Consider the following 20,395-nt stretch of genomic DNA (forward strand, 5'->3'; position numbering starts at 1 on the left):
TATATATATATATAGCTCTATGCATATTTTTAGCGCAGCCTCATTGATGCGCACCCCTAATTTTGTGTTTTATTATCAAGATGCTTTTTTTAAAAATGCACCTCTCAGCTCAGTAAAACTCCAAAACATCAAGACCATCGCTGCGCACATGAAATACAACTTGATTTTTTTTTCCCCCCCCAATTGGACTCAAATGATTTCCTTTTTGCTCCTTCCACTCATTTCAAAATGGCGTGCCAACAGGCTCTTGTCACATAAGCATTTTCCCTTATTAGCAAAGCCAGGCCTTTGCAACAGCAGGAATTTTCCTCCCCGTGGTCACATCACTGGAAATGTTGACACTGAATCGGGCTGCTCTTAAAAAGCAAAACAAAACAAAACAGTGCTTGGTTGAAAACTCAGCTCACACTTCAAGCACATGTATGTTCGGTTCCTTTTCGACTCTAAATTGTCCCTGGCTCCTCTCCTCTACTCCCGGACTAGTACGGTATTTTTCCAACAAACCCAGTGTTTTTTTTTTTTCTTTTTCCTTTCGCTTCCCTCCTCCTTTTTTCTTTTTCCAGTTGAAGGTCTTAAAAGTAGAAACAATGCAGCTGACGAGATTTTTCCTTGTGTTCCCCCGCCCCCCCAATTCCTGCAAATGTTTTCCAGGCATTTCAAGTATAAACAAGCAGATAGAGTTGATGCTTATATGAAGACTTGACATTAACGGACTTAATGGGCTGTGTTGAAACTCTCTGGACGCTTCATTAGGAACACCCTTAGAATCTAATAATGCAAGAGTGACTGTGTGTGTGTGTGTGTGTGTGTGTGTGTGTGTGTGTGTGTGTGTGTGTGTGTGTGTGTGTGTGTTCCTTCCACTCATTTCAAAATGGCGTGCCAACAGGCTCTTGTCACATAAGCATTTTCCCTTATTAGCAAAGCCAGGCCTTTGCAACAGCAGGAATTTTCCTCCCCGTGGTCACATCACTGGAAATGTTGACACTGAATCGGGCTGCTCTTAAAAAGCAAAACAAAACAAAACAGTGCTTGGTTGAAAACTCAGCTCACACTTCAAGCACATGTATGTTCGGTTCCTTTTCGACTCTAAATTGTCCCTGGGTGTGAATCTGAGTGTGATTGGTTTATTTATACATGCTCCGCAGTTGGCAGGTAACCAGTCCAATGGTGTATCCTGGCTCTTTCCCGCAGTCAGCTGGGTTCGGCTCCAGCTTACCTGTCACCCGAATGAGGCAAAGCGCCATAGAACATGAATAGACGGATGTGGGTCAACTGAGGACGCTGAAATAAAGGCACTACATTTTTTTCCTAAAAGCATATTTTGAATGTCTGGAGTGAACCACTTGGGTAAAATGGAATTACCTCAGCTCCATTTTTTCCGAGATACAGTATACTGCATTTAAGTATGGCATTGGGGGGGTGGGGGTTGGGGGGTGATTTTCTTTGTTTTGGGCACTTGATTCTTCCATTTGGTCTCGTCATTAAATCGCTTCCATTTCTGCTCGACTCATTCGAGCACGACGACTGAAGGTGCTCTTAACGTGCATTCGGATCGTGTAGCTTTCAATGCTAAACCGGAAATTGACACAATTGTCATCTTTTAAAAGACACTGAGATCAGGTATTGCATTTGTCTACTTTTGTTGAGACAGCTCCCCCCCCCCCCCGTTCAGCCAAGCCCATCTCATTTGAAAAACAACTGCATAAATCGGTGCGACGTTTTCAGCCATTTAAAGCTTGACTGCCTCAATGGCAGCCACGTTTTCAATCTCGGCTTTTTAATTGGGAATATGCTTCAACACAATATCTTTCCATCATCTGTCCTCCTAGTCATCTTACATACCGCGCCATCCGCCATTTAGCATCCTGCGACGATTTAAGCATCCAAGCTATGCTAAAATCCATCCGCCATAATCCATAATTTTTGCAATATCACTTTCTTCTTTATAAATGTACTGATGCCTGAGCATCAAAATGTGTGTGCGCGCGTGTGTGTGCGCGTGTGTGTGTGTTTGAGAGGGGTTGACCCGGGGGAGGAGTCTGAGCATTACCAAGGCAACAGCCTCAGTTATGTAACATCATATGGTGTTGTGGAAACAAGGCATTCAGCAATGTGTTCCCCACAGCGTGGACGGAAACAAAAAAAAAAAAAACAATTGGCTGTAACGCTTCAGTTCAATTTAAACCTGCAATCAGTTTCAGTGTTGTTCCTCTCATGAGCTCATAGAATCATTCTTTATGACGACAGATTGCAATAAGAACAGTCGACGTAGCCTAACAAATCCACGATAATCATCAGAAATAGTACCATTGATTGGACTTTTTCTTTTTTTTTTTTTAAATTGCAGTCTCTTGCTTTGTTTTACATCAGGTGTTTACTGCCGTTCTCGAGGAAACGGACGGATATTAAGAACTCCACCTTAGGAACACTGCAACATCAGACTTTATCCAAACCCCCAAATATGCGCCAAGAGAATCAGGACACAAGCATTCTGTTTGGAATACTGCGTTTGAGTGGTGATTAACCCGTTGAGGGACAGCAGTTACTACAGTGGACAGCAGATTTTTTTTTTTTTTTTTTTTTTTTAACAAAAAGTGCCAGAACCTTAATGAAGACTGCATCCATGAACATGATCACAAGTGCCTTCCCTCCGCACAAGCGGCCGTTTGTTCTGCTGGGCAGCTGTGCTTACGTTGTTCGGGATATTATTAGCATGACTGTCATTCACTTGATTGTGATGCGGCAGAAATTCCCCCGTCTTTAAAAATGACTTCACGCTGATGATATGACTGCATTGACACCAAGCTTATTCAAGTTCAGGAGTTTTTGGGTCAAGAGAATGTTTTCCATGATTCGACTCTGGGAAGAAAGGAAAATATGTGAACCGCCCGACATCTTTTCCTCTGCAAGTGGACCAGCAGATTTGCAGTACTGTATTTAAAAAATAATATTTTTGTTGTGATTAACCTCCAACAAGAAGGTCGAGCAAAACTTTCAAGTTCAAACCGCAGACATGCATAACGTCAGCATCTCGCCCAAGAGCTCAGAAGTAAGCAACTAAATGCATTAAACTCACTGACAGTGAGATAGTTAATATAACAATGAGCTTTTGTCTACCTATTGTCTTCACAGGAGATAAACTGCAATTATCCAACACTGCAACCACAACAATTTATGGAGTGTACCAAAAAATACTATACAGTCAAAATGCTTTCAAAAATAGTCACCCTGGATGTCCGACTAAGCTACGTCAATCATGCTAGAAGTTTCTCCTCACAAAAGTTAATGCATTCGCTCAACCCAATTGTGTTCTAGTATTACAAAATTGTGGTTCTATTCGTCTTTTTCCGCATTATACGTTGCACTCTTCTCTCCCCCTCCTTGCGGTGCTTTTTCTTCCCGCACTGTAAATGATAAAACTATCGCCGTTATGATGTGGGCGTGCAGACAGCATGAGGGTGGGGGAGGAAAAAAAAAGAAACACATTTGTCATCTGTGACAAACCTCTGCAACAACCGTTGTCGGTTTAGATGATTATATTTGATTGCATCTGAGATAGGCCGAGTCACACTCATAAAGTCATTGACGTCCCTCGTTAGGACTTGCATAATGAAATCAGCATCCATGTGTGGATCTCAGAGTACAAAGACAGCCTTGTTCGAACACTCGTAAAATATCAAAATAAAAAGTTTCTCCATTCAAATGAGCTATTTTCAAGTCGTACTAGCTGAAGCAGGTGAGTCATAAAGTGCAAAGTGAGCCAGGAGTCCCACTCTGCAGTCTGCAGGAAGCCTGTAATGCGACAGTGGGTGGCTGTCACACAATCACTTATTAATGGTAACGCCTTACTGCAGTACCCTTGCTTTGCATTTGTATTTTTCACAACTTGGTACAATCAATGCAATTAAACGAAATCAATTAATACGTCTCAAATGATCTTCATTTGAACAATATTGTCTCATCATGTTACATGTAGCCCAAACTCTTCACTTGAATCATCAAGTGTTATGACACACAAACTAGAACCAGCCGCTAAATGAAAGAAAGCATTGTGCCTCGGTGAAATATAGTTGTTACGATATGAACGGCCATTTCACAAGAGCCCATACTGTCGAGCAAAAAATAGCCTGACCTTTACGATTCTGTGATGTGTCATAGCTGGGCCAACTCATGGTGGGCATAAAGCAAGGAATACGGGGAGATGAAAATAAAAACATTACGTCATGATGCAAAAAAAAAAAGGGGGGTGGGGGGTTGGAGCACAGCAGTCCAGTGTTAAGTCCTGGCCCGGACTCGCTTTCTATTTGGGGAGGTTTGTGTGGATAAGGTAGTGTTTGCATGTCCTCCCAAAGTTTGCTCGGTCAATTCATTGTTGTGTTACAAAATGTTATTATTTAGGGGTTTGGATTCATACACGCCCACCTCGCTTTTGAGAGGTTGACAGGTTTAAATCTTTCACATCAAATCACGTGTGCCACAATTGATAGCACCCCTGATGTTAATGCCTTTTTGGAAAACCCCGACAAAACTGCACCTAATCTTCTCAAATAATGCAGTCACCTCTTTTGCTCATTCTGCAGGTTTTCAACGGGGTTGAGGTCTGGGGACTGAGGTGGCCATGGGAGGAGCTTGGGAGGAGGGTATGCTTCTGCGAGAAAATTTGAAATTTTTTTCAGGCTTTTAATCAGGGGTATGAGTAATTATGGAGGACTCTATCTATCTATCTGGTTATAGAAATGAGCATGTTCATTTAAAATTCGAAACCAGAGGTGCCCAACCTTTTTTGATCAAAGATCGACTTTTCGATCAACCACCCTGCCGCGATCGACCCATTTACTACACACGCTTGCACACGCACGCACTGATGAGCACTTTTGCAGCGTGTTAATAGTTCACGTGTACCGTTTTAAAATGCTTCTCCCGGTACTCCAGTTCCCATTTTTGCCAGTGCGCTCAGTGAACTGTACATGAAACATACCCTGAATGAGAATAACAATAAAAGATACAGCGCAACAGCATTGATCGCGAGCTGCAACTGCTGACCGCTAACAACTTCTGGTGATGCAGGTCACGCGCTACCGTAGGTTAAAGGTGACCTGTTTTTTTAACGTTATTTTTAATACTTTTTGTGAAAGTGAGACTGATAGGATGCTAAGCGTGCAATGTGCACTAACACAAAATTATATCATGTTAATAACACGCACACAGACACAATGTTTTTTTTTCCTTTTCTTGGGGGGTGGGAGGGGGTCCCACTGCACCTCGCTACCGGCCGATCGCATCGACGTATTGGGCATCGCTGCTGTAAACGATACAAAGGACTGAATATTGATTTTAAAATCCATACGAGATGCCGTAGTTTAATCTTATGGCGGAAGCACACCAAGACAACTCAGGCGCACCGTTGCTATGTTGTTTTCTTTCACCAGTCAAACGCCATTATTAAACGCGAGTGCTTGTTTGCGAGCGACGGCAAGTGTTTCCTTCCAGACAATCCAGGCAGAAAGGCCCGCCGTCGGTTCCCTGCTGCGGGTTAGTGCATGGGAAAGCCCGGGCGGTGGTGGCGGAGGGGCACAACGTGACCTGACAACAAGGAACCTCCGGGAAAACCGTCAATCCTAAACTATGCGCCGAGGAGAGAGAGAGAGCGAGAGAGAGAGAGGACGAGGCTCCGCCAAGGGGGTGTACGTACAACGACATGTCACTGTAGTGCCACGCTAGGACGATAGACAAGCTATTCTATGGCTCATATGTAACGTTTCTTGTGTCTTTCACCTAATCTGAGACAGAAAGAAACATGGCTGAGCATTAGCTTGGGCGAATGAGCCCAAGTCACGGGCGCTGCGGCCATCACGAACCTCCCGCTGGCTCCGGCGGACACCCCGTGGCTGGGAGGCGGAGAAGGGACCCCCCGGTGACGTCAGTGGGCCTGTCTGTTTCCTGCAATAGAAAGTGAGGGGAGAAGGTGAAGGCAGAAATACGGAGCTGAACAACCTCTTTCGTCGCTTTAAAGGTGCGTTACAAAGGCCATTAGCTAAACAACTCCCGCGAGTATCAAGAAACCAACTCGGGGTGAGCTTGTTTTGTTTTCCTGCGTGTGTTGCGCTCCCACCCGTGAGGGACGCTGATCTAGTGGGTTTCTACGCTCTCGTTGCAAGTCGCTTTACTCCCTAAAAGCTACTTTCGTTCGTGATCTCATCATGCGTGTCACCCACATTAAAGTTTTCGTGGAAGCGAGGCTGTTCAGGGTGTCCGACACGGCGGATGTAATTTACTAGCGCGTGGTTGACCATTACAGCAACTCTTTATTGTGTTCGGTTGCCTTTTTCGCCAATTGCAGGTAAGCCCCTCGCTATTCCCCCCGATCTGCGTGCATGTGCGGGGCTGCCTATGCCGATGTTGTGCTCAGCGTGCAATGCGCACCGTGGTTTTGTTGTCTGAAGGGAAGTGTTCCATTTCGCTGTTGCAGAGCGACGGCGAGGGGTTTTCCCAGGCTCCTCCCTCTCTTGCAGGGCGTTCACGTGTTGCAACAAAATGCGCGTTTTGCCCATGCATCGCGCTGGTTCGCCTCATCCTCACCCCCATGCTGGATTTTAGCTGAAAAAGAAAAAACAAACTGTATTCCCCCCCAACTTCCTTTGAAACGAGATTCGTCTCCAAATTGACGCGCACGCTCATCCATCGCAGTGCGCACAATTGCACATGGCCTTATTTTACGTAATGGATACGATGGGACCACGGGTATGCGTGGAAATGCCTCATTAGTCAGGTGTTTTCCCAAACACGAGCGTTCGGCCATTGCAGCAGTAGTGGTGTTTTTCTCGGGGTAGCATCGGGGTGTTTCCTCAAACACACGCCCGGAGGGGAGAGAGAGAGTGCGAGAGAGAGAGAGAGAGAGAGAGAGAGAGAGAGAGAGAGAGAGAGAGAGAGAGAGAGAGAGGGGGTAAGATAGGCTTGCAGACAGAAAGACTGACAGGCGTGCACGTCTCTCTCCTCCGCCTCGCCAACGTCGTCGAACCTGCTGTGGAGAATCCCAAGAGTGCGTCCAGGTGAGAGGCTCGTCGCGTGGCATGCATGGTGGTGGCACTTCTCAATAAACGTGGCCGCATGCAGACAGATGATGCAGCCAACAGTGTTGTTCTCCCTCCGATGATGTCATTGCTCTAGCGCCACATGTAGCAAGTGTATGGAGGAAAAAGCATCCACTTGTAGTAAGTGTTATGTAATAACGGCGGAGGGCAAACAAAGGATGGGTCCAAAAGCAATGCCGCTCACTGCAATGGGCAGGTGTTGATATGTCTCGATCGGACTTGGTCGGGGTGAAGCAAGGGAAAGAGAACAGCAACATGCATTTATCATTATTATTTTTCTTACAATTTTCTATGCCCATATTTCTTTTGCCACGATACTTCTTGTGCAGGCATGCGTGGCATCCCATTTTTGCAGCTCTATGGGCTTAACATGCAAATTTCTCTTTTCTGCCATTTCTATCCATTATTTTTACCCCCCCCCCCAAATCTGAATTTGCATGAAACCTTACCCTTTTTACGTAACTTAATTTTCTCATATTTTCAAGTTGTATCCAACTTAAACAGGGCGACACGTGATGATGGTTGTCCTCTGAGTCACCCCTGAGCATTCGTTCCTGTAAAGCTCATAGAGCTTTTATTGTCCGCATCTTTCATCAGTTGCAGAGCAGCAACACACATGTCAATCAGCCCCCCCTAAAAAAAAAAAAAAAAAAAACACAACCTTGGAAGGGCAGGTTGCATCTGATGCAGATACAAGGTGGTAGACACACACCTCGATGTGACAGTGTCCCGAGCGACACTGCACGCTACCACAGAGGACCACTGAGAAGCTGGGCACCTGTTTGAGGACGAACCTCAATCAGCAGCTCTGTCCTAAAACCAGCACACAGCTGCCAAGTGACAGACTACAAGGCCAGCATAGTGTAGCCTTTCTGCTCAACTCATTCGGACTCGTGTTTTTTTTTTTTGTTGTTGCAGATGTATGCAGACGACTCCGCCACAGGTCGCAACTGCTCTCAAGCTCCGACGGTAGCGTCCAGTTTTCCCAAGATGCTCTTGTGAACTGAGGAGGAAAGATGCCGCGTACCAAGCAGAACAACCCCAAAAATCTAAAAGGTGAGTTTGCAGCCATTGGGAATTTTGGAAATGTCTCTCTGCCTTGTGGAGCAGGAGACATGAAATTAGTCAAATGTACAGTTTTGTTTTTTTAAATAGTATACTGTATTTGTGTAACTATTGGGTTCAATATTAAAGGGAAAAAAGCTGATGGAAATTTTTTTCTATCACCATAGTAATATCTGATAACTTCACTAATGACTTCCATAGTGTTATGGGGGGGTGGACTTTTGACATTGTCATCACTTGTTGCTGTTTTTAGGGGGGCAGCATGGCAGACTTTGCACATCTGCTCCAAACTTGTGCGATTTGGGGTTTGATTCCAATTGGCCTTTGCGAACTTGTTCTCCCCCTCACCTGAGTTTTCGTCTTGTACCCCCCTGCAAAATTTTGCCACTGGCGATATTTTTTCAGCTGTGCTAGTAGGTTAACTCCCCGTCAATGACATCTCGTTAGGTTGCTCTTTGACTGAATTAGAATTAGAACTCACTCAAACTTCATTCACAGCACTCTAAATGGTTGCAACCAAGTCGCGCTATTTCGCCGTGTCGAATCCAAAATCGATGTCACGCAATCTACCAAGTTCTTCTTGACAGTCATTCAATTAATTTGGGCCCATTTCTTGGTCGCCAGGTTAATGTGCTGTTTGACTCTCCGGTTCGCCATCGTTTCTTGCTTCCTTTGCACTTTAGTGCTCCATTTAAATGAGATGTCACCGTTTTCAGGGCCACACCCTGCTGGTTGTTATCGTTATGTAACAATGTATGGGGAGTATAAATCTGATGATTCCACGCTTACGGGCCCGCAGCAGCGGCAGTATCGTATGCCAAAGATATGTCTGATGGAGCATATGGAAGTGTCAGCAGCTTGCCACCCCATTGGCTGAAAGGCCTCGCGCGTTATGTTGTGAACTGACAGATTCATGTGTCAACAGACGTTTGCAGTTCGCAGATCTGGGAATTTGTAGCGTTTACACGCTGGGTGTGAAAGTATGCACCGTCGCCGTTCCCCGACAGCGGATCTGCGCGGCGAATTTCCCTTATGCCTCCGAGCGCCCTCTTGTTGATTTGTCCTAAGCGCAGACACTTGGTCAAAACAATGGAAACGATGATGATGTAGAGCGGCACCAGACGAAGGAATTGGCGGCCAACTTGCACTTGATGTTATTTTAATGTCAGTTTGTCCCGTGTTTTCGAACGCAAGAGGCGGGGACACGACAGTTGCCAGAGTGTCTTGTCGTTTTTGCATTTGGTGGTGATTCATCTGGATGCGGAAAGATGTTTGTTTGACAGTCATTTGATCAAGACGGACCCCCTCCAGACTCTGAAAGTCTTCAGGTTAATGGAACCTTTGCGTTCCATTAACCTGCCACGCATGTTTTTAGAATGTGGGAGGAAACCGGAGTACCCGGAGAAAACCCACACAGGCAAGGGGAGAACATGCAATCTCACACAGGGGCCCGGAATCGAACCCTGCACCTCTGCACTGTGAGGCAGATGTGCTAACAAAGTCGCCCACAGGGCCGCCCCATGCGCAAACTCATCTGTGAAAAATGTCTTTGCCTGGACACGCTCAGAATGTACCTCAAACTCCCACGATAGACGTCACATGATTCTGTCCCCATGTTTGAAGAACAAACTGACCTTACTTTGACCAACACAAAAACGAACTCTGTGGGATGGTGGAGGGGGTGACCATACAAAAAGTCAATCCTTTAAATGTTTTGAAAAATACTATTTTGGAGGGAGAAAGTTGACCGGTGGAAAAGAACCACCCATGTGTGTGTGTGTGTGTGTGTGTGTGTGTGTGTGTGTGTGTGTGTGTGTGTGTGTGTGTGTGTGTGTGTGAATTACTTATATATATATTTCGACACTTCATCCCGCCTGGATTTTTCTTAAATTAGACATAAATGCAAGGGAATGTCTAATTAGAACAACGAGCCATTTCTATAATATCCATGTAGAGGCATAAGATTCTTACTGGAAGCACAAAAAAAACAAAAACAAACAAAAAAAAAACATCGTGACTCATTTTGGAATTTAAACCAGCAAATGCAGCACACAACTAAAAGTGACCCGAGTTGCTGTGAGGTTGCAGCAGCTCTTCCTTGGTCAGTTCCCTGCCCCCCCTCCCCCAACAGACACACACACACACACACACACACACACACACACACTTTTTCCGGGTATGTATAAATCGCCGCCACCTCCCACTACGTCTCAGCGGCCCCGACTTCCAGTCTACCAATGGTCGCTCCACCACTGAGTGAGCATGCCAGTTCCTAGTTAGAGGACAAGTCCTGCTGAGTCTGAGGGCTGGCAAGTGGTTTCGTAAACCACAGGGGTCACACCATCGACCCGACCACCGAAATTAAAAGTTGCCCTTCTACGAAAAAAACAAATCATCTTATGACAGCTCTTTCCTACTTGGAACCTATCTGCTGCAGATCCGCGTCACTGAGAAAGTTATGCAACAGCTGCTCTTTTCGTTTCATTAGGCAATAACTTCTGGTTGGTGTGTGTGTGTTGTTTTGAATTGTAAACAAGCATTTTTCATTCTTTGGTTGACCTCGAGGTAGCAGGCCATTGGCCCTGGCGCAAGATTTGCGCACTTTGAGTTACTGACCGGTCGGTGCACGACTGGCAGATCGGATGGAAGGTTTGTGTGTGTTGTTTATGATGAATCCTGTGGTTACTTTAGCAAGAGCGTTCCTGGCTGTATTTCTGACCAAATCATAATAAGCCATCGCACACTGTAAACACCAGCCAGGGGAGGGAATTGTCCACCGAGTTTGACGGCGCATTCTTATGTTTCGTTTTTGCTTTCCTAAGGAAGGAAAATGCTCGTCACAGGCAACAAAAGGATTCATTTAGAATCCGTAGCAAGTTGAGAGAGAGAAAGAGAGTCATTCACGGACGGAGCAGTTCAACAATGCAAAGATGAACAACTAGAGCGGTTTCAAAATCGCACCGTCCAATTAATAGTACGGATCGTAGTTGTACGGTATTATTGTTTGCCGGACAGATATACAGTAGTACTTTTGTGTTTCTTTGCTATTTATTTATTTTTGATGAGAATGACATCCTTCAACATGCTACTTTCAATTTCGGGAATAATAGGTTAGTCATTTGGCAAAAAAAAAAAAAAAGGGAAAAAAAGGATTTTAATGCTTTGCCTTTTTTTTGTGCACTCTTTTTAAAGTGAGTCATTCTCACACTCGTTTTAGTGAAAACAATCCAGTACAATTTTTTTTAATTTAATTTTTTAAAAATTGTATTTATTTATTTTTAGGACTTCCGACCCATTTTGCATTGAGTCTTTCAAAGAATTTCACAAGTCAATCAGCAGATGTAACAACGCTTCCATTTTCACAGCAACTCCATGTTACGATCCATGTTCCCTGCTGTGTGTACTTTTCCTCTATGACGTACTTTGCGGGTAACAATGCAGAAATTTCGGAACTCCTGCAGCCCCCCCCGTCTCTCTCTCTCTCTTTCTCTGCTTTCTTGTGTTTACTTTTGTCAAACAGCTGGTCTCCAAGCAGCTCAAGCCAAACACCCAGTGGTTTCTCCCCTCAGACAGAATCTTTTTCTTTTCTCTCTCTCTCTCTCTCTCTCTCTCTCTCTCTCTCTCTCTCTCTCTCTCTCTCTCTCTCTCTCTCTCTCTCTCTCTCTCTCTCTCGACATTAGCAGTGACACTTAGCTCATGGCTGGCAGGCAAACATTAAGCGGCTGAAATAAGTGTTCCCCCCACCCAAAAAAGACAAGCACAACAATCACTCAGACCCTTCAACGAAATTCCAGTTTACTTAAAGTGACAAACCCTACCAAAATTGGCCCGCAAGCTTTTTTTTTTTTAAATTTCATTTTATTTGTTTTTAATTTCTATGTGGTTTAGCGGGAGGAAATTTTGAAGATTTCTTGACTGCAGAACATTAGCATTACGTATGTGCCGCACGTCTCGGCGCCCCGAGTTTGTTGACCTGTCTGGCAACAATTTAAACGGCTATAAACGTTTTTGTTGTTGTGATTGTGGTTTGCGGTGGATTACAGCTGTGCAGCGTCATAATGAGAGGCGGGTTTAATAGGTTGGTCAGCACAAATAAATACATGAATAAGTAAAAAAATACATCTCACATTGAGATCGCGCCGCTCAGTAGAATGCAGGGAAGTTGTTCCACAACTGCAAACTCCAATCACAATTGTAGCCATGTCGCATTAGCATTATTGCGATATTATCAGCTTTGTAAAGAAACGCGCAGATGCAGCTGTCAATTTGTAAAGGGGGCGTTTCCATTGTTTTTTTTGTTTTTTTTTTTTGTTTTTTTTTTTAAATTTTGGGGGACGGTGACAGCTGTCACAAAAGAAGAAATGATCTTCTGGACGGGCAAAGTGTCGAACTGCCCTGTGTGATTTTGAACGGGCCTTCCGATGGCAGTATCTGATTTCACGACAAATTCAATGGCTTCATTTTATCTAGTGAGCAGAGTCATGCGTGTCTGAAATGAAATAGTTGCTTTAACTGACCAAGTAGTAGACAAAAGGATTCATGCAAAGTTCGTTTTAGGGATGTGATCCTTAAAAAAAAAAAAGCAGACACCTCCGGTCACATTCTGACTTGAGCCTGCGACCCAAATGCCGGTGGGCATGTGGTTCAGGTCAGCTTGGGTGGTCTGTGTTTTCCCAGTCTTGAATGCTCCTCTCATTCTGGAAAAAGTCTTAAGTTAGGACCCGCACCATCTCTGGCTGGTGGTTGTCGTCACAAAAGTTGGGGAGGCAGGTGGATGTGGACAGCGCTTTAGATTTTTCATTTTTTATTTTTTTGCAAGCTGAATGAAGGATAAAAAATGTAATAGTTTGTTTGAGTCGCACATTTTGTACAGCATTTCCAAGTGAAGGCGGAACTTAATTTTTGACTCGGCTGACGCCACGTGATACTTCAAAACATCGACTCCGCGGTGTTTGCCGTGTGTCTGTGCAATATTTGTTTTTTTGTCTACAGCCCAAGTGGCCTGAATTGTTTATGGAACGAAACGTGCGTTCCGCTCGGCGTATCAAAAGCGTCTTCTTGCCCGACAGGTCGGGCCCCCGCGGCTTTAGCGGGGAAGCACGCCGCATGATGAATGCTCAACAACTGTTGAGAAAGGGGCTGTATTTAAACAAGGTGGAAAAACGTTCACCATGTGGAGCCAAACGCACACAGACGCTGAAAAGTATTTATGGAGGCAAATTGCGTTTAACTTTACGGATCTGATTACGCTTAATGCGAAGAGCCATGATTTACTTTTACTGTGGAATCTTGAATGCTTTCCATGGTGGCAACTATCTTGAAAACAGGGCAGATTTTCACCGATAAGGTTCTGGCTCAGTAATTTTCAGCAACTTCTGCTGTTAATGATTAACGTTTTGCTGACCGTGGCTCAATCAGCATTTACGTCGACTCCCGCGGAACATCTGAAGTTGAACCGCAGCCCATTATGGGATTTGTTTTAGATAAAAATGCTTTTATTATTCAAAAAGAAAAAAAAAATCGGGTGAAATTATCAACATAAACCCTTTACAAAGGGTGCAGGCAATTTTTTTTTATCGCATCTTATGACACTCGCAAGTGTAAAAATAAGTTAATGATACAATAATCACAAAACCCCCAATAAAACATGATTTTTTTTTAAATTTGTTATGCTGATTATGATCCTCCTGTCATTGGAAAACTCAAGCTTGAGGGGGTTTGCCCCCTGTTTAAGGAAACGCAGACAAAGATCTCTCCAGCAAGCTACCGTTTTATTCATTTATTGCCAGGAAGTCCTTATGGATTAGCTTCTGCCTCCACTTAGCCAATCTAAAATATAACAATGATACAATCAATCATTTTGTAGTGGTATATATGATAATTGTTCCTAAAATGCCATAAAGGTGCCCTCAATTTTTTTTTGTTGAACCTGCGCGACATGCTAACATATCACATGATCATAGTAAGAACTTATGAATTTGCTCAATTGCCAAATTGAACAACTTTGGCAGCATTCAACTGAATTTTAACCACCGCGATTCATCAGAGCTGTCATGTGATGGCCTGACAGTTTGCTGCTCAGTCCACGGCTGCCCGTTTTTGAGTGTCCAATTTAAAGACGCAAACTTTAATCTGCTCTTTTTTTTTTTTTTTTTCCTTTTTAGCGCAACAAGTTAGGTCATTCCAGCAAGTAAGCAAACATTAGGTCAATGCCCTCAGCACGGGACGTGAAAGAGTTAACATCCTGGCTTCGTTGAATGGATTTTTGCTTGTTGGGTCACGCTCAGGCAGCCAAACCAGTGTTTCCGTACGGGCCCTTCAAATTACAGCGTGCGGAACGCAGCGAGATTCACACAAAAGGGAAGTTCTCTCCCAGAGGCAGGAATAAACCAGCGTTTTAGCAACAGTAACTACAACAGTCGGGCAGAAACCAGTTTGGGGGAAGTCTGCTCTGAGCGGAGGTAGAACCCTCACAAAAGGCTTTCACTTTGACTGAAGCGCAGGGCGAGGGCAGGGAGGCTGGAATTTAGACGGCCATACTGATGAGGACATGAAACTGAGCGCGGTGGAAAAAATAAAAATTAAAAAAACGTGAAGGCTGCCGCTCTGAAATGGGGTTTCATGTCCCCTCATTCTCGCAAAGTACTTTGCGGCCACTTTGCACCGCGCGCAGAGCTTGAAAACGGCACGTCAGCTCATGGACTTCATACACGGAACGACATCCATTTCTGATTGATGAAATGATGATTGTTGTGGAACGGCTTTGAGCTCAAAGCCACCCCTCGCGATTTTATTTATTTTGTCAAACAGTTCTGACTTGCAAATGGGAGTTCCCGACCAGCCCCGAGGGTAACTTGCCGACGCAGGTGAGCGAGAGAACCTCCCTAACACCTGGTGACATCTGGTTTCGAGGAAACTCATTTGTCACTTTTCCACTTGGCACATATTTCGAATAGCTGGGCAAGTTTTCATTCCATCGTGTGCGCTCACTTGAGCTCGGCTGACTATTTGTACCTCACCGCCAGCCACAACATTCGACTGTATTGAAAACTTTCTTGACAAAGGTCAAGATGGATAGTTTTAAAAGGTATGCGAGTGCGTGTCGACTTAACCGTACATTAAACTAACAGAGATGAAAGTGGACTTTTCTGAAAATTCCGGGGGGGAAAAAAGTGTTCAGCGCAAACATGTACGCACGCGCGCGTCTTTTGGTTTCAACCAATCAGCACCGACGCCACACACGACATACGACAACAGTTAAGCTAAGCTAGCCGAGACGACGCGACGCTCGAAGTCGGACGGACACGTTTTTCTGCCAATCTGTGTGTTTCCCTTTTTGTCCAAATATATTTTTTTACAACAACAACGCAAATGGCCACGGCGTCTTTTATTCGTTCCACTTGGGTTTAGCAAGAGTGTTTATAAAGAGACGAAAATCTCTATACTGTCACGAGTGTTAGTGCCTCAGCATGGCTACGCTCGTGAAAGCAAAACAACAAACTCAAACGCGTGTTCGTTCTATGTTGTCAACTAATATCCGGATTAATTTTAGGCAAATTTTCCAGAGAAATTTTCATGAAAATTTGAAAATCCGGAATTCCGGGAAAATCCGGAGGACTTTCATCACTGAATTAATCACATGAACATTATTGAACTCAAAACACCTGCCACACTCACGGGCCACAAAAATAAGTTACAGCTGCTCAATCAAAAAAAAATAATACTGTTTTAATACCCTTTCAAGCACCCTGTAACCCGATAACACGATAAGCTGTCCACTGTACTAACCGCTGTCGCTGAAAGGGTCAATAAAGCCAGATTTATTTTTTTACATACTACTTTAAACAGTTAGTGGCTTTCATTGTGCAACAAACACCACATGATGCTTCAAATAAAACCACTAATGTCCAGATAATTACTTTTCATTACGCAACCAACAATTTCTCTTGATTGAATTCCATCTCGGCCACCTTATTGACGTTGTCTTCCGCCTGCCACTCCTGCGCGACTTGAACGACTGTTTATGTATCGAACTCTGGTGACCAATACCAAATCCAAACCACGTTCCTGCTCGAGCATATCAGGTATTGCATGTGTGTTTGCCGAGTTTGAAAACGGAGGCCTTTTTTTTTTTTAAGCATTATTCAAGAAAGAGCGAGTTTGTCCTCTCAGGCATTAAAGGAGTGAGATGACCTGTCAGGTCAGCGTGTGTGTATATGTGTCCTTGGCTTCCTCGTGGGTGAGTAACAAAGCACTTCAGCCCATTCAGTCAAATTATTAGGCTTAAACTTTTCAAAGTGAAGCATTAGTGAAGGGCTCAGGGTGAGCTGAGTCAAATTGGAGCTAACGAACAGTGACCTTCTCATTCTTGTTAGTCTCGAATGCCTCAGTTTGGACACGCATGCACCTTCTCTCCCCCCCACACACCCCAGGTGAGCTGCTCCCGCCTGGAGAGCCACTTCCTGGAAACTCAGTTGAGCCGCATTGATGTTGGCAACTGGGAAAGGTGAGCGCGAGCGTAGGAGTTGGAATGATGAGGGGAAAATCGAGTTCGGAGCCAAACAGGATTTGTCCGCGCTGACGTCAGCAAAGCGGCCGAGAGTAGTGGAAGAAAATCTCCCCGCGGTGCCATGCCGGGGACTGGATGTCGCGTTATTTGGAGATGTGTGCATGACACATTTGAGGCGGGTGCAGAGCTCACACATCACTCGCGCTCATACACACTCGCGCTCATACTGTATGTCACGTCCAGAGAAACTTTGTATGTTCGATTGATGCGGCTAAATACAGGTGGCCATTTTTGTGTGATTGAGGGGAAAATGTGAGCCGAATTGGATAGAGGTTTAAAAAAAAAAAAAGTTTCAAATCGCCCCCCCCCCCCAAAAAAAATAAAAAGTGCAGTAAAGCTAGCACCGGAAACCCTTAAAAGGGTGATTGTGTGGGGGCGCTTTTGTGCGTGTGTGTCGGTGCATGTGTGTGTATACAGAGCTGGCATTGCTTAATGGCTTGCACAAGCAAAGCCCAATGAAGGGGTTGCCAGGGAAACAGAGCAGCATGAGTCTCGGGCTGCAGGTGCCGTTCCTTGTGTCCTACTGCTGGAACCTCCTACGAGTCGGGGAGGCGAGAGTGAGGGTTTAAAAGATGAGTGAAGGCGTTGGGGTGGGGGGGCGCAATGAGCGAAAATTAGTTCTAGGCAAATTGTGGCAGTCATACCGCATAAAAAATGTGGCGACTGTTTGAGATGCGTACGCACCGAGCGCGTGCAAAGCCAGAAAATTTCCACGGATTCATTGGATGATGCGTTTGGCGTTGCGGCAAGAGACCAAGAAACGCTCATGGAGGCAACAACAATATTGTCAATTCAGGACACAAAGGCTGGCCCAGAGCGGCGCAGTTGAGGTCTGGGCTTTGGCCGAGGCTGCTCTGGAACGATTTCTGAATGTGGCCATGTCAAGTTCAGATGGGAGGGGGGGGGGGAAACCACCTTATTCCCGCTTTTGTCCCGTCAACCACAGCGGGAGTGACAAGCCCAGAAGTACATTCAGACATTCCCAGTTGGTTCAGACACACGCCTGGCTGTTAATCCCCTTTTTCTGTCCTCACACGCATCATACGTTGATTCATCAGGCTGTGCATTTTACACAAGAGCGTTACGGTCTACGTTGCCGTGGCACAGTTTACCATGGTAATCCCAAATCTGGTTTCCATCGCGAGTCGTGCAGGTGGAGTGGCCCCAGCTTTGCCAGCTACGTAAATAATGATCTCATACCACCCCGACAGACAATGACTTCAACGAAGAAGAGCGGAGAGCAGTGAAAAAAATTCTTTGCATTTGTTTGTGGACTACGAGACGACGAGAGTTTTTGTTTTACTGACGTTCAACCCCCTTTATTTTGATGACACGCAGCTAGATGTTAGAAAAATGGGACTCCCCACTTGCTCCAGTTTTCACGATGCTGCAAAACTCTTTTGACGGGCTCACGGACAAAAAAAAACAAAAAAAACTTGCAACTAGTTGTTGTCGTTCTGCTATGACTTTCCCGACCAGGCACAACTTTATAATGCATTTGAAAAACAAAAAATGCATTACGAGGCCCCCGCATGGCCATTCACAAACTCTTTGTTGTGATTATTTCCTCTCTCTTTGTGTAGGCTCGTTGCCATCAGAAGGAAATCTGTTGTTTCGTCTGTGCAATTGGTGTGTTATTGACTGAACGAGGAGGTGGAGGAGTGGGAGGGAGTGAATGTCTGTGTGTGTGTGTGTGTGTGTGTGTGTGTGTGTGTGTGTGTGTGTGTGTGTGTGCCACCAAGGGTCAGTATCAATGCAAAGCGACGGGAGGGGTGAGGAGGGTCTGGGGTTGTCCAGACCTAGCTGAATCGAGCAGGTCGATAGTGGACCACTGGGAACCCCCCCACCCCCCCGAGAGAACAAAAGTTAACCAGGATTGCAGAGTAGGGTCAGAGAGGTTGGGTCAATATTTTAAAGACATACTCGCAGTCAGCGTAGGCATATTTAGAGCAGGGGTCAAGAGGTGCAGTCGTCATCTTAGCCGCTCAGGAGTGGCGACAGCAGTGATGCTGGCCAGTCAGGTGGGCGAACATGATGGATTGTCCGACAATGGCTTTACGATGGGAAACTTGTGCTCTTTTCCCCCCCTTGTCTGGTGGAGTGATCACCCCCAAGGATCCAGTACACACGTTCCACCAGCAAGTTTGATTTATTTATTTTTTTGGGGTGGGGGGAGGGGGGCAAACTCACTTCAATTAACTCATTCACTCCCAAAGACGTTATTAAACGTCTTTTCAGACTTGGTCCAGAATTGGCTGGTACTGAATGAGTTTTAATGAGGTACGCGTTTTAACTTTAGAAGCAGTGTTAGTATGCACTAACGCTTATTCTAATTCAGTCTGTGGACTGCTGAGCTGTAGCCTGTATTATCAAAATGTATCAATGTAAAATTTGTTTTAACGCTTTCGTGCAGCCTATAACCTGATAGGCTGTCCACTGTAGTGACCGTTGTCCCTCAAGTGGTTAATTTGTGTTACACAATAACATTGTGATTTTTTTTTTTTTAAATCTTGCACAAAAGAAAAACTAACACTAAAACTAAAAACACCCAAAACAAAACGAATCAAAACTAACAATGTTGCCCTGAAGATGAATTAAAACGAACTACATTTTAAAAACAAAACGAAAGAACGATAATTCCAAAACCGGAATAACCCTACTGAATCCGATTTATTCCAAGTCGCATTTCTGGCGTGTCGGCTGAGAGTGGAAACCTCAAAGAGGGCACTTTGCGAGCAACGCAGAGCTTCTGTCTGCAACCATGTATAAAGACAACTGCCCGCCGCCTCTGTCAACAGCCAAGAAAAACAAGTGCATGTGAGGGAACAAAAAAAAGGGGGTGGATGGCGGCGACGGAGGGGATGCAGCGTCAAAAGGTATCACGAATGATGTCAGACAAAGGCGCAAACGCTGTTTTGAACGGAAAACGGATACTACCTATCATTTTAGGAACGGGAACTTACAGTAGGAGGTTTATGGGTGATGCAAAAAAAAAAAGAACAAAAGCTAAAAAAAATAAATAAATTTTAAAAAAGTTGCACACCGTTGGTCATCTCTTCCTTCAGCTGCTGCAAATGAGAGGGGAAGGCTCTTGGGGATTTCAAGTTGCCAGTTTGTCCGGGAAATAAGGTCTGACTCACACACGCGCACACACACACACTCACCTAAAGGTTGTTTGGAAATAATAAACAACGCTTTTTCCATTTGAAAACAATGGGCCCAAGACCGGACTGCTGCATCATTTCATCACGCGCACCTCTCGCTAGCCACTTCATTTAAGCAATCAAGCTAATTGCGCTACGCACACACACACACACACACCTAAAGGTTGTTTGGAAATAGTAAACAACGCTTTTTTCCATTTGAAAACAATGGACCCAAGACCGGAGTGCTGCATCATTTCATCACGCGCACCTCTCGCTAGCCACTTCATTTAAGCAATCAAGCTAATTGCGCTGATGACTATGGAAAAGGGAACTCCCCGGACATGCCGCAACAATTGAACCCAAGCTTTTATGCAAGCCGTCAAGCTGCAAGCTCAGACTTGGCATTTTGCGTCAGCGCATTTTGTGTGTGAGAACAGTCACAGCATTTGGCGCAATGCTAATAGTAAGGCGCATGCTTTCCCCCAATTGTCCTCTAGTCACATTGCTAAACTCTCAAGATATGT

The 20,395-nt window shown here is 44.8% G+C and overlaps 1 protein-coding gene and 2 long non-coding RNA genes across 6 annotated transcripts in view; 2 read left to right on the forward strand and 1 right to left on the reverse strand.

Moving 5' to 3' along the window:
• LOC109513568 (uncharacterized) overlaps positions 1-20,395 on the reverse strand; it is a 40,787-nt gene that overhangs the window by 14,292 nt on the left and 6,100 nt on the right. The window contains exons 3-4 of one of the 2 annotated variants that reach the window (XR_002167803.1): positions 7,019-7,645; positions 5,837-5,940 (exon numbers count right to left, since the gene is read on the reverse strand). This is a non-coding gene — a long non-coding RNA (uncharacterized LOC109513568). Of the gene's footprint in view, positions 1-5,836; positions 5,941-6,215; positions 6,794-7,018; positions 7,646-20,395 lie in introns of those variants that run through there. The other variant, XR_002167802.1, reaches the window with a different exon arrangement.
• hivep1 (HIVEP zinc finger 1) overlaps positions 5,915-20,395 on the forward strand; it is a 39,666-nt gene continuing 25,185 nt past the window's right edge. Inside the window, exons 1-2 of one of the 3 annotated variants that reach the window (XM_019866102.1) lie at positions 5,915-6,013; positions 8,010-8,147. In XM_019866102.1, the coding sequence (XP_019721661.1) occupies positions 8,108-8,147 (40 nt within the window). In that variant the 5' untranslated portion in view covers positions 5,915-6,013; positions 8,010-8,107. Of the gene's footprint in view, positions 6,073-6,952; positions 7,050-8,009; positions 8,148-20,395 lie in introns of those variants that run through there. The other 2 variants (XM_019866103.1, XM_019866104.1) reach the window with 2 other exon arrangements.
• The window catches only part of LOC109513569 (uncharacterized), a 10,008-nt gene continuing 5,499 nt past the window's right edge, over positions 15,887-20,395 (forward strand). The window contains exons 1-2 of the long non-coding RNA XR_002167804.1: positions 15,887-15,960; positions 19,896-19,898. This is a non-coding gene — a long non-coding RNA (uncharacterized LOC109513569). The remainder of the gene's footprint in view (positions 15,961-19,895; positions 19,899-20,395) is intronic.

Source organism: Hippocampus comes, unplaced genomic scaffold, assembly GCF_001891065.2.
Source record: "Hippocampus comes isolate QL1 unplaced genomic scaffold, H_comes_QL1_v1.1 scaffold50, whole genome shotgun sequence".
Taxonomy (NCBI): domain Eukaryota; kingdom Metazoa; phylum Chordata; class Actinopteri; order Syngnathiformes; family Syngnathidae; genus Hippocampus; species Hippocampus comes.